This window comes from Dendropsophus ebraccatus, chromosome 9 (assembly GCF_027789765.1).
Source record: "Dendropsophus ebraccatus isolate aDenEbr1 chromosome 9, aDenEbr1.pat, whole genome shotgun sequence".
Classification (NCBI taxonomy): Eukaryota; Metazoa; Chordata; class Amphibia; order Anura; family Hylidae; genus Dendropsophus; species Dendropsophus ebraccatus.
This window is the reverse complement of record NC_091462.1, coordinates 112,051,355-112,065,703: the sequence shown is the minus strand read 5'-3', so window position 1 is coordinate 112,065,703 and position 14,349 is coordinate 112,051,355. Positions and strand designations below refer to the sequence as shown.

At 49.9% G+C, this 14,349-nt stretch overlaps 1 protein-coding gene across 1 annotated transcript; it reads right to left on the bottom strand.

Moving 5' to 3' along the window:
• Positions 1-4,784: 4,784 nt before the first annotated feature.
• LOC138800501 (E3 ubiquitin-protein ligase TRIM39-like) lies at positions 4,785-7,066 on the bottom strand. The gene has a single exon (XM_069982222.1). It carries the CDS (start codon positions 7,026-7,028, stop codon positions 5,463-5,465), a length of 1,566 nt encoding a protein of 521 aa, XP_069838323.1. The 5' UTR covers positions 7,029-7,066; the 3' UTR covers positions 4,785-5,462.
• Between the last annotated feature and the right edge of the window lie 7,283 nt (positions 7,067-14,349).

Genomic DNA, 14,349 nt, shown 5'->3' with positions numbered 1-14,349 from the left:
CCACACTAATGGGGGATTGGCTACTCTGTGGGGCATTGGCTACTATGTGGGGCTCTATATGGGGCATTGGCTACTATGTGGGGCACTATATGGGGCATTGGCTACTATGTGGGGCATATATGGAGGTATTGGCTACTATGGGAGGCACAATATGGGAATTGGATAATATGTGGGGCACTATATGGGGAATTGGCAACTTTGTGGGGCATATATGGGGGGATTGGCTACTATGTAGGGCACTATATGGGGATTGGCTACTATGTGGAGCACTATATGGGGGGATTGGCTACTATGTGGGGCACTATATGGGGATTGGCTACTATGTGGGGTACTATATGGGGATTGGCTACTATGTGGGGCACTATATGGGGGCATAGGCTACTATGTGGGGCTCTATATGGGGGCATAGGCTACTATGTGGGGCACTATATAGGGCATTGGATACTATGTGGGGCACTATATGGGGCATTGGATACTATATGGGGGATTGGATACTATGTCGGGCACTATAATGGGGGATTGGATACTATATAGGGCACTATTCAGTCAGCAGCATGTGGTGACTGTAGGGGAGTGGCTATGGAGGGTTGCTATGGGGGCGTGGCTATGGGGACCGTGGCGCACATGTCCCTCTTTGCAAAAGTTGGGAGGTATGCATGGATGCAGTCTGCGGCCTATGGCTGTGTGCGTTTTTCCCAGGACTCTCTTGGGCAGCAACTTCTGGAGCCAAAGTATTAGTAACCTAACAAGCCAAAGCCTGAAGTGTGCTTGATGGACACAACGTCCCTCTGCTATAATGAGTAAGGTAAGCAAACTGCTCCATAAAGGTAGCAGCGATAACATGATATACCAGAGAACACCAAGTAGATACAGCAACCTACGCTTAGATACACAGCTCCCATCTTACCTGGTGCAGCTTCAGCAGCTTGTGACTCATCAGGCCACAAACCTTCCATTATAATCACCTGACACACACTGAGGCCTCATGGGAGATGTAGTCCTCACCTTAAACCCAGGCAGCGGCTGTAGGGTAAGGACTGGGTGTAATTTCTGGGTAATATCAGTCATATACAAATGCAGAATGAAGCTGTAGGCCAATCTCCCCATCTTTCCTCCCACTCTGAATGGCACATACACCCCCCTTAGGCCCCGTTCCCACTGAGCAAAAGTAGCGGAATTTCGCGGCGGAATTGGTGTCAGGGACCCGTTCGGCGTGAGGCAGGGCTCCAGACTAAAAAATTTACCTGGGAGCCATTGGCTCCTAACCTGAAAAATTTAGGCGCCAAATAGAATATTTGGTCGCCAACATTTTAAACCATGTAAAATTAATGTTATGTTAAATGGGACTTACTGTGTGCAGAGGCCGCAGCCTCCTCCTCCTCCTCCTCCTTTAGATCCTTTCTTTTCTTAGTTTGAAAACGTTCAACATGGAAACTTGCAACTTGACAACCATATCCAGTCTGACTCAGTACTTCAGCTTCACTTGGCTAGCCTTTTAATGAGGCTTACTCTTCTGAACTTGAACTTAAAGGGAACCTGTCGACCCCCGTGCCAGGGTGACATGCTCCCAACCCCCCGTTAGAACCCCCTATACTCACCTCATCGCGTTGGGTCCGGCTTCTGAAGATGGTCGGGTCACGGAGATCTCAGCCGCTGCAGCCCGGCGTGCGCTGAGAGATGAGTCCAACGCTCATAGAGAATGACGGGAGAGTCCAGCGCTCCGTCATTCTCTATGAGCGTTGGACTCATCTCTCAGTGTGCGCGCCGGGCTGCAGCGGCTGAGATCTCTGTGACCCGACCATCTTCAGAAGTGGGACCCGGCGCGATGGGGTGAGTATAGGGGGTTCTAACGGGGGGTTGGGAGCCTGTCACCCCGTCACCGGGGGTGACAGGTTCCCTTTAAAAGCTTGCAACAGTCTATACATACTGAGCTAGACTTATGACTGCAGCCATAGTGACCCCCCACAAGATGTGTATATAAATAGATATATCTCTCACCTAGTGACTAATGCAAGTGACCCCCTACAATACAGACACCTTAGGGGCCCTGATAATAATAATTGTGCATATATCTATCTCCCAGTGTCTGCAGCCAGTTTGCCCTACACTTATAGATGGCCCCCTCCCCTTATAGATGACCCCCTCCTTTTATAGATGACCCCCTCCTTTTATAGATGGCCCCCTCCCCTTATAGATGACCCCCTCCTCCCCCCCATTATAGATGCCCCCTCCTCCCCCCCATTATAGATGCCCCCTCTTCTCCCCCCTTATAGATACCCCCTCCCCTTATAGATGGCCCCTCTTCTCCCCCCATTATAGATGCCCCCCCTTTCCTCTATGCTAAGCAGTATTTAAAAAAAACAAACACACAAACTCACCTGACAACCCGCTCCCCCGGCGATCCTCTTCTTCTTCAGGCGCTGTCCCCGGCTGATGCGCGGCTGCCGGGGGTGTCCTGTCCTATCCCCGGCAGCGCGGCGCGTCAGTGAGCTTCCTGTACGCCGGGGCTGTGACTTCTGACACAGGAAGCTTTTCTGACGTGCGCTTCATGTGCCGGAAGTCAGGGCCCCAGGCAGCTCACTGATGCGCCGCGCTGCCGGGGATAGGACGGGACACCCTCGGCAGCCGCGCATCAGCCGGGGGCCGGGACTTAAAGAGACAGCGCGCCGCCGCCGGGGCCAGTCGCAAATGGCGCCCACATTAATAAATCTGGGCGCCATTTGCAAAATGTCAGTCGCATTGGCGACCATTTTGGTCACCATCTGGAGCCCTGTGAGGGAATGTCGGGCGGCAGCAGGAGGCCAGGAAGCAAAGGGAAAAGGTGAACGGGGGTAAGGGCAGCTGCCCTCCAGCTGCCCCTATCTTCTCCCTGCCACCCTAGCTGCCCCCCAGCTGCTTCCCCTGCCCCTTTCACCCCAGCTCCTTCTCCTGCCCCCCATCTACTCCCCCTGCCACCCCAGCTGCTCCCCCTGCCCCCCCAGCTGTTACCCCTTCCCCAACAGCTGCTCCCCCTCCTCCTGCACCCCCAGCTGCTCCCCCTCCCGTCACCCCAGCTGCTGCCCTGCCCCTGCCACCCCTAGCTGCTCCCGCCCTCTGTCACCCCAGCTGCTCCCCCTGCCCCCCCCAGCTGCCCGCCTGCAGACGAGTTGTGGTCATAGAAGTCTTCATGATGCTGCGCCAGATGGAGAAGAAAGCAAAAAGTGAGCGACGGCAATTGGAGAAGAAGTCACCTGTGAGTCATTAGTAACTGCACTGTAATCACTTCTATAGTGTGCAGAGCCTGTGTACCATTGGGGTCTAAATAGGTCAGTGTATTGTTTGCAGTAGTGTACTGACACAGCCCCGCGGTCACTACGGTACACTAGCAAAAACTTTTAAACTAGGACCCAACTACAACAGCTGCAGGCACTACAACTCCCAGCATATCCTGAAGCCCCCACAGATTTATGTATTCTTATCTCCCACAATGCCTCCAGGACCCAACTACAACAGCTGCAGACATTACTCCCAGAACAGTCTGCAGTCCTCAGGATATGCTGGGAGTTGTAGTGCCTGCAGCTGTTGTAGTTGGGTCCTAGGTGCATTATACACTGAATGCTTTGTGGGAGATCAGAATATATAGATCAGTGGGGGCTCAGTGTAGGGAAGTGACCCAAGAACATCACTAATAGGGGATAGAACAAAAACATCTCCCCCTATCCCCTATTAGTGATATTCTGTGGCAGGGCCGATTCTAGGGTCTGTGCCGCCTGAGGCAAACCTCAGGCTGCCGCCCCCCTCACTGGCACTCGAACCCCATCCGCCCCCAACCCCCCCCCCCCCCCGCCCCCCCCCCCGCGCGCAAGCCCACCACCAACATACACTACCACCCCCACCTCACTGGAACAGCCAGGGGCCGCGGCCGCCGGACCTCTTCAAGGCGGATCTGCCGCTTTAAAAGCAGGGGGCTCCGCTACCGCTAGCTGTTCTATCCAGTCCATTGAGCTTCCGGGACAGGTCACCTGATGCACGCCGGCCCCGTAAGCTCACAGCTCCAGCCCCGCGCGCCGCACCTCTCTAGTCTCCTGCTCAGTGGCATACATGCAACAGCTGACCGCACAGGACCGCGGGAGAGGTGCGGCGCGCGGGGCTGGAGCTGTGAGCTTACGGGGCCGGCGTGCATCAGGTGACCTGTCCCGGAAGCTCAATGGACTGGATAGAACAGCTAGCGGTAGCGGAGCCCCCTGCTTTTAAAGCGGCAGATCCGCCTTGAAGAGGTCCGGCGGCCGCGTCCCCTGGGTGTTCCAGGGAGGTGGGGGCGGTAGTGTATGTTCTGGAGGGGCCCGGCAGGCAGCCCTACAACTGATAATCTGGGCGGCCCAGTGGGCATTTGCCCGGTCCGCCAGATTATCAGCCGGGCATGCCGCCCCCTGCAGGACCGCAAAATCTGCCGCCTGAGGCGGAATACTCATTCCGCCTCATGGCAGAAGCGGGCCTGTTCTGTGGTCACTTCCCTACACTGAGCCCCCACAGATCTATGTATTCTTATATGCCACAAGCATTGTTGGTATAGGACCAAACTACAACAGCTGCAGGCACTACAACTCCCAGCATGTATTGACAGTCTGCAGCCCTTAGGATATGCTGGGAGTTGTAGTACAGTGTAGACACGACAGATGTATTGCTGGACCCTCAGCATGCAAAGTGCCTAGGGCAGCATGAACTCTAAATACAGGCCTGCTTGGACATTCACACCCCCTGACTGTAATCTCACCCATCACTCCATAGTCGCAGTCCATGGTTTTATCTAGTTTTATTGAGAACTATTACCGAATTACAGAGAATAATAAGATGTCACCAATATAATCTCCATTGTATATAACGTGCCCCCAGCAACACCATAAGGAAGTGGTCAGTAGGATACAGAAGGGACAATGGTGGAAAAGCACAGGAACACCACAAGACAAACTATAAGTACAGGTGACCAGGGGCTGTGGGCGTCCACTCTATCATTTCTACTGATAAAGGCCTAAAATATATCCACCGAACACCAGGCGGTGGGTGTCCTAAAGAAACAGACCAGGAGTAAGGTTTAAGGGGAGAAGGGAACAGCAGTAAGGGGAGGCAGACAGGCCGGGATCAGCTTACACTGCTGAGCACTGGTGATATCCTGCCATCTCGCCGTGTAATGGGGCAGGAGTGGTGGGATACTGAGGCCGATGTCTAACTTGTCAGACTCCCGGTGCTGCTCCACCAAAATGAGGGGAGACGGACGTGTTTCTGTATCTCTGGAATTGCAGCCGTAGTGAATCTGACGGGTTAGACATTGGCTCCAGTAGCTGGATATGACCAGGGCCCCAGAGTGTAAGCTAAGCCCGGCCTGTCTGTCAGGAACAACACACTGATCCATCTCTATATATAGTGAGTGATCTAGGTGACCAGAAATAACAATGTCCTCATACTGTGAGGTGGAGGCAGCGGCCTCAGCTTCTTATTGTTACAGATGCTCCTTCATACACATAGAGCATAACATGGAGGGGCTCAGTGAAGGAGGCAGTGAAGGTGTGTAAGTGTCTGATAGGGTCACACAGTTCATAGAAGGACAGACGCCCGGCCTCATAGTCTAAGAAGATGCCAAGTGTTGGACATGTTGGCTTTGTAATGGACATTACTGTAAGTGAGTTGTGTAATGCATCATATGTTGTATCATATATATCCATACACCAAGATTTATCATTAAGCCCCAAACCAGACTCATCTCCTCTCTTCTCTATACTGGGATAGGACACTCCGATGCTCCATGTTCCTATCCTGTCCCACTCTACCTCCCAGTAATGTCTTCCTGAGGAGAAGCCACATCTGCTTAACACCTGGGAGTAAGTCAGGAACCTTCCTGGTGATTCTGGTCTCTCCTGTTCTTCTGTATTGGTTGCCATTTTCAGATCTTCTGATACCTTCACATCTACACTAGCAGTGTCCTCATCCAGCAATATGTCTGGGACCTGGAACCTGAGCTGTGATGTTACATTGGTGACAATATTCCTCATAGATCGGTGTAAGGTCAGTGAGATCCCAACCTCATCTAGATCATCCTCAGACCGGACCTTTCCACCATCTTCCCCTGTGTCCTCACCATCTCCATGACCACATACTGTAATCTCCGGTTCCTGTAAGAGTCTTATTGGGTCAGTGACCTGGCACATCTCCTCCAGGTGACGCATCTTCCTGGACAGCTCGTCCTCCTCTATTTCCAGCTTCTTGATCAGATCAGATATCTGAGACACAATCTTCTCCTCCTGCCTGGAGATCTCGCTCAGCGCTTTCTTTTCAGCCATTTCCAGTTGCTTCTTAATGTCCATAAACAACTTACTGACGTTCTTCCTCTTATCGGAGGCTTTCTCCTGGATATTCCTCTGATGATCATGCAGATTCTGGAGTCTTGTCTGAATTTCAGCTTTTTGAGGGTTCAGTTCATCCAGATCTTTCCTCAGCTGTTTCTTCTTCTCCTCAGAAGCCGCATCTAGAGGTTTTACCTGGTGTCCCTGGTGATTCCCAACCAGACAGCAAAAGACACACAGACAGGCCGCATCCTGAGGGCAATAAAGCTCCAGAACCTTCTTATGGATGGGACATTTTTTGCTGCTGAAAGAACCGGTGGGCTCTGTTAGTATATGATCCACCATCTTGTTGTGGGCTGTCAGGTGGTCGTCACATAGAGAGATCTCACACTGCAGACAGGACTTCACAGCCGGGACAGGAGACTTTATACAGTAAGTGCAGAAGATTCTGGTCTCCTCCATATCAGGCTGAGTAGATAAGAAACGCTCCACTATATTACCCAGCTTCCTGTTCTTCTCCAGGGTCGGATGCTCGGGATATTCTGCTCTGCAGTCAGGACAGGAGTAACCTCCAGCCCCGTCCTGTGTATCCAGCACCTGAACAATACACGAGCGGCAGAAGTTGTGTCCACATCTCAGGGATACGGGATCTGTATAGAGGCTCAGGCAGATGGAGCAGTCCAGCTCTTCCCTCAGCTCAGCAGACGCCATTGTAGTAAGGAAGAGCAGGAATCGAAAGCTAAAAAGTTTCTTTACATAAGAGGCGGAGAGATTGTGCAGAAGAATTAACCCCTTGCAGCTCAGGGATTGTGGTCACTGCTGGTTCACACTGCTTCTGTGCGGGATTACTGAGGTAGGGTTTGTTGAGCTTGAGAGGATTGACTACAGTACAGGAGAGGAAAAGAAAGAAAATAAACACATCAACTTACTGTATAAAAAAAACATATGGACCACTCCTGTATATGCTTCTGTATAGGGTTTGATTGCAGTGTGAACATTGGCTAATGTGTGACAACCATCAAGCCCTGAACGCTCCTTGTAAAGGGTTTGGTAAAATTATTATTATTATTATTATTATTTTCTTTTTACTTTTAAAAAAATATACCATGGATCAGTTTTTGTCCGACCAGTATACCAGACTCACATAGACATACATCTGTCTATCGTATATAGATTGATTACTATTGTTGTTATAGAGATAAACACACAATTGTCTGCTCTCCTCCTTCTCAGAGGCCACCTTCATGAGTTTTCATCATCAGACCGGGCTCCCCTCCCCCATACCACATGCAAAGAAGAATATGAAAGCCACCAACTTATCAAACTGGTTCCGCACAATATGGCACCCTGTGGTCATCCCTCATTTACATTATAACTGCAGGTAGAGGCTTATTGTTCGTCTAGACATACAGCCATACACACCACTCTCCATCTTCACAACTATCCAATACCTATATTATATGGCCTATAACAAATCTAATAGAAGGTTCTCACTATATATACACGGATCCCGGCCTAGAGAGCAAGTGACTCTGTGAGGATTTCAGATTAATAAGACGTGGTGATGGGGGGGGGGCCTGACTGTGGATGTAGCTGGACGCGTGAAGCAGTAGCTCCTGCACACCGGCTGTTCTTCTGTGCTCCTGCAGGATCCGAAGTAGCAGACCGCGCTTCCTTTACCTCCCAGTGGCATCCTGCAGCGGTGGGGAACACAGTATGGCAGGCGGCAGCACCCGAAAAGGCACAAAAGAGAGCAGAGACCTGGTGGTGCCTGTGCATAGGGGAATCCAAGATGGCACCGGCTGCTCTTCGGCGTGGTCTGGTAAAGGAGCCACGCTACAAGCAGCCTCCAAATTAGCTGTCTGCAGACGCCCCTCAGAGAGCAGAGAGGGGGGGGCCCAGTGTCCCAACCCCGAAGTCCCTATTCTCCTGGGTGGGCTAAACCGGTCAGACCCACACTAGGTCCTGCCACTATGCCTCAGTTGTGCCACGTGGTGCAGAACCACAAAGAGGAGGAGGAAGAGGGGGATGAGCTGCTTGAACCCACACTGAGGGAAGTTTTATGTGTTATTTTCAACTCATTACACAAATTCACAGTAAACTTTACAAGACTATCATTCCCTGCACTCAACTGTTGTGGGTAATAAGACCCAAGCCTAGCAGCAACCCTGGATTTCATAGGGAGTATGGCCAGTAGGTTGTCTAGGGGTATTCCTGACAGAATAGAGCGCAATAGGCAAGATTTCAGGCCAGGGAAGGGACAGTTCTTTACCGGCTTTCAAGATTTTGTTCTTCAGAATGGCATTCATTCTTTCTTCTTTGCCACTACTCTGAGGATGGTAGGGAGTGTGTAGGCCTAAGTCAGCTCCTACCATTTTCCAGAGGTCTCTGGTTACATCGGCAATGAAAGCTGGGCCTTGGTCGCTTTCAATGACCTCCAGAATTCGGTCAAAAGTCTCTTTACTGTGGTTCTAGCTTTCATATTGACGACTGGGTATGCCTCTGGCCATCCTGAGAACATGTCCACCACCACCAAGACTTATATATATTTTCCACTCTTGGGTAGCTGCATATGATCAATCTGGATCCTCTGGAATGGGTATAGTGGCTTGGCCAGGTGGGATATGTCCAAAATTTGGTCTTTATTAAATCTTTACATGTAAAATACCAAACTCAGCGACAGAAGCTGCCGCGTTTTGGTCTCTTGACCTTACTCATAGCTCCTCAGGAAGGAGGGCTGCAGCCTTTGCTGCCAAGTCTGCTCTGTGATTGCCTTTCGCTTCCTCTGTTTCTGCCTTGCCGTGAGCTTTAACCTTCAGGATGGCTACCTGAGCCGGTAGATAGAGGGCTTCCATCAAAGTTTTGACAGCTTCATAGTTCTTGATCGGTGTCCCACTAGCTGTATGGAAACCTCGCAAGGCCCACTTCAGGCCAAAGTCATGCGCTATTCCATGCGCATAAGCTTCAGTCCGTGTAAACATTAGCAGTCTTCCCTTCCGCAAGCTTGCAAGCTTCGGTCAAGGCCCTCAGTTCAGCTTCCTGGGCCGACATTTTAGGAGGCAACCACAGCAAATCCTGTATGGAACTGCCCTCTGTCGTCTGCATATCTTGAGCCATCAGTGAAGAAAACATAATTCGGCTTCTCCAATCCAGAAGCAAAGACAGTAGGAAGAAGAGACGTTTCTTTCTCCATCTGTTTAAGGCAAACAGGGTTTTAGTGGTATATCTTCCTCTGGACATAAGTTCCACTTCCTGATTTGGGCTTAGTGGTACTGACTTTTGTTCTGGCATTGGGGATGGTATCAGAGGTTGAGGTTCAGGGGGAGGCAATGGCTTGGGTGCATTGAGTTGCAGCCAAGCTGCCTTCATAAGTTATGCAGTGCCATGCTATGGGGCCACAATCCGGATCTCATCCAGCGAGGGGATTGGTTCATATTCTTTCATACTAGAGAGAATAGTGAGAGCACTATGGAGGATTGGGAATCCTTAGATCCCGGAACTAATCAAGGGGAGAGAGAGACTCAGTTTTCTTATCTCAAACCACTTCAAGGATATTCTCAATAGTTGCTTTTAACAGATAGACACTGTCCTTCTGATGAGTTGAATCATATATTGGTCCAGCTACATGTATGATGTAATCACATCTGAGCGCTCCTGGTCTGGTCAACACTACATCCGTCACATTAAGGTGACCCCTGATTTCTTGGAGTATGTTATTACACTCCTCCTGTATTTCCCATGCATCCCGATGTACAATCTGCCTAGCAACACCTCCTGCATGCTGAAGTTTTACATTTGCAGGGTTTACAATGGCTGTTGTATCTTGACAAGTTATGACTCCCAAGCCCATTCTGAGAATGGTTCCTGTATTCCATACATGTGCCTCGCAGATGGGGATGAAAGACTGGTCTTCAAAGGGTGCTTTCCTCGATGAGGTCTCAACTAATGAGCTTTGTGGACCAAGGGCCAAGCTGACTTTAGTTGGTTTCAGTGTGGACTTTACAGGAGTGGATCTGGATGTATTGGGATAGTAAGGGTCAGACGGTTCTGAGGAGGACAGAAAATCAGAAACACGAGACATGAATAAGTCGGGTCTGGGTGAAAGGGTTGGGGGCCCGGGTGAGAATGCCTTCTCGGATCGCTCATCTGGGTCCATCCGAGTCTGACTTTCTTCCATAGCCTGGATTTGCTGTGATGGGGAGAACATGAATAATGGTCCTAGTTGTTAAGGAGTTAGGACGTAATAGGATCCATTAGCTGTGACTAGAGGGGAAAGCGGATGGATGATTTGTGGCTTAGTGACTGTACCATTATGTCTGTCAAAACCAGATGGACTGGGTCTGGACATATCAGAAGCAGAGGGTTTCACTAATGAAGAAGCAGATGTATCAAGATGGCCTCAGAAGTATTAAGAGTGGATGTATTTGGCATGGGTGTGCCAACATGGCCACCGGAAGTAGGAAGAGTGGGTTTACTGGGTGTACCAAGTTGGCCACCGGAAGTAGGAAGAGTGGGTGTTACTTACTTACTTTCTTAGTAAGGTCATGGCGCTATACTCCTGTCCTTCTGCCAGGGTTAGGGCTAATGGGATCCTATCGGGGGCCTTCCAGATCCGCAATGGCACACGTCAAGGGTGTCCGTTGTCGCCCCTTCTCTATGTTCTGACTATGGAGCACCTCGCGGTAGCAATATGTAACAACCCAAGTACTCACGGCATCCCAGTGGGCCCTGAGTGTCATAAAACAGCACTCTATGCAGATGACTTGCTAGTTTATGTCACTTCTCCTCCCACTTCTTTTCCTTCTCTCTTAAAAGAGTTTGAGGTCTTTGGCAGACTAAGTAACTTTAAGGCCAACTTGTCAAAGACCGAGGGTCTAAACGTTTCTCCTTCACCCGATGTGGTACATGCCCTCCAGGGCGCCTTTGCTTTCAGGTGCTAATCCGACAGTATAATGTATTTGGGGATTCGAATCCCCGCTAAACTGGAATCCTTATTTCCCCTAAACTACCTCCCACTGCAGAGAAAGATTCTTGCGTGTTTGCAAGCCTACCATAGCAAATTTCTCACATGGTTTGGCAGGATGAACGTCCTGAATTCTGCCAAGATTTCTGTTCTTATTTCAAACAGTGCCGATATATGTCCCAACCACTTACTTCACAGTGCTGCACCGGTCATTCACTAAATATGTTTGAGGGGATGCTAGACCTCGACTTAGCCGGAAGATTCTTTCAAAGCCCAAAACGCAGGGCGGGATGGGACTACTAGATTTAAAGATCTATCATGAAGCAGCAGTCATGTCTCGACTCATTGACTGGGCCCGACACCAAACCACTAAGTGATGGGTGACAGTGGAGACTGCGCTAGCCCCCGTCACTTTAGTGCTGGCTCCCTGGCTAGCAAAGGCGGATCGAGACTCGGTGCAGGGGTGGCCTTATTTAACTAAGCACACGCTTGCAGTCTGGGACAACTGGATTGTCCGGTCCCAGATTTCCCTGCGTCCAGGGCCCATGACGCCTCTTTTTGAAAATCCATCTTTTTGGCCGGCCCTCACGGCCCATAATTACCTGGTTTGGCAAAAGGACGCTCTGCGTAGGGTCCATCAGATTCTCGCTGGCTCCCGGTTGCCGCCACTGACATCTCTTTACCCTGACCGTCCTGTGGGGAGACTGCCCTGGCTCGAATACAACAAACTATGTTCCTTCATGGTTTCCCTGGGGTTTGGAACATCTCCCTGTCCAACTGTAACTGAATTTGACAATTGGTTTCTGTCGAGTGAAGTGGAGAGGGGGGTCCTATCAAGAATGTATGGCTTACTTTTGTTGCTATGCAATTCAGAGCGGGCTCCCTTCTTTGCCATGTGGGAAAGGGATTTGAACATCACGTTCTCCCCAGATGAGACTCTCAAAATCTGCGTTTTTACACATGGCCTTTCCCTCTCCTCTCACTCGAAGGAAAAAAGCTACAAGCTATTGTCTAGGTGGTACAGATGTCCGTCCACCATACACTGCATGTACCCTGAATCTACCGATCGCTGTTGGAGATGCGGGGTCGAGGAAGGAACACTCCTTCACATTTGGTGGAGTTGCCCCAAAATCAAGGTGTTCTGGGAAGGAGTATTACGAGCGTATGAGGCATACTCTGGTAAACGCATAGCCAATACTCCGAGAGCCATGCTCCTTTCTCTACTACCCGGCTCAATGCCAGGTCACAAGAAGGGCGTGCTAATACACGTTCTTGCGGCTGCGAGAGCTGTGATATCGAGACACTGGAAGACGGTTGTGACCCCTGCATTGCGGGAGTGGTTCACTGAAATGCAGGGAATTCAACGGGCGGAGGAATTTGTGGCTGAGGCACAGGGCAGAACGGAGGCGCATCGTAAGATCTGGACTCCGTGGACCCTCTTTGTGGAGGCCCCAGATTTTGCTAGTCTCCTATTGTGAGGTTAAGGAGCTGAGGTGAGTCTGTGGTGTTGAGGGTCTGCGCCCTATTAACCCCCTTTACCCCCCCCCTACATTCTTGCCCCTCTTCCCCTTCCCCTGTGTTTATGTGTTCTGTTTTGTCTTGTCCTTGTTGTCGTTGCTGTTTCCTTTTTCTTTCCTGCTTCCTTGCTTCTTTTCTTTCCTTTTTCTTTTGATTCTTTTCTGCGCCCTTACTCATGAGCCTATAATGTAATGGCCTCATTGTGTTGGCCCCTCGTGGGCGCATGTTCTTTCTTGTTATTTCTCCAAAATTGCTGCACCTCAAGGTGCTTTGTTCATTATATTTTCATAGCATGGATGCGTAGCTACCCTGTGTTTCATTATGTACCATACATTGCTTCACATTATATGTAAAACATGATGTGCTATGTATCACGGTTATACTTTATGCCACTGTAACCGATTTTTTGGTCATTGATTTGACATGTTGTAATTTTTTCTGATGGCTTCTTAATAAAATTAGAGTAAATATAAAATGTAAGAATACAAGCATTTTGCTTGCATCTGCGCAGTAGTGTTCTAGGCGTTGTCCTTGGCAAGCTGTCAATATTTCTTCATACAGAACTTCTGCCTGTAGGTTCCGTCTTGTGTAAACAGCAGTTGCAGCCACAAGCAAATTTGATTATATGATGACTTCTAAAATATAATGTCTCATATGAATATTATATATGAATATTACAATGTTTTATGTCACTTGTGATCATTACCTTGACATCTGCACTCCTCCTTTAAAACAGATGACCTGGAGAACAGACTCCGGAGCAATAATGTGCGCATAGTGGGGATTCCTTAAAAAGTGGAGGGCTCATACCCCACACATTTCTTGGAGAGGACACTCTATCCCATTTATATGCTATTGAGAGAGCCCATCTGGTCCCCACACGCCCATTGCCACCGAGGGGCGTCACCTCGTCCGGTGTTGGCAAAGCTTTTGCACTACAGGGATAGAGATGCCATCTTCCAAGCTGCGCAAAAAACCTGACCTATCCCTCAATGGTCAACGTGTATCCTTTCATCCGGAATATTCTGCTGAAATACAGAAGAATAGTGCAATACAGGAGAGAAAAGAGTGCTGCACCTCACACCTATGGCTGACACTAGTGCCTCTCGGCTGCATGAAAAATGTCAGAATTTTGTGTATGAATTGATCAAGCCACACTGCCCCATGTACCGCGTGCAGGTATCTGATACACATGGGTCCCTACACTAAGTCCACACTGTGCCGGTCAGTGACCACCACCCCCGCAGGCGCGCACAGTCAGGGAAGGGAGGCCATGGAACGGCCCTGCGAACCCCATATCACAGGACCAGACCCAAAAATGCCACACCAGAACCCGGCCGGCACCGCTGGTGGAAAAGGTCGCCCCCAAACAGCACGAGTCTGGATAAGGTATTGCACTCACCATAGCTACTGCAGATAGAATGGGACAAACAGGAGGGATTAAAAGCATGTGCACTCAGGTGTCTCCTGCTGATTGCGGTCATGTGGGTCTTCCAGGAGGAGTGCAAAAACACTGAGAAAGAAAGAAAGCAAAATGCAATACAGGAGAGA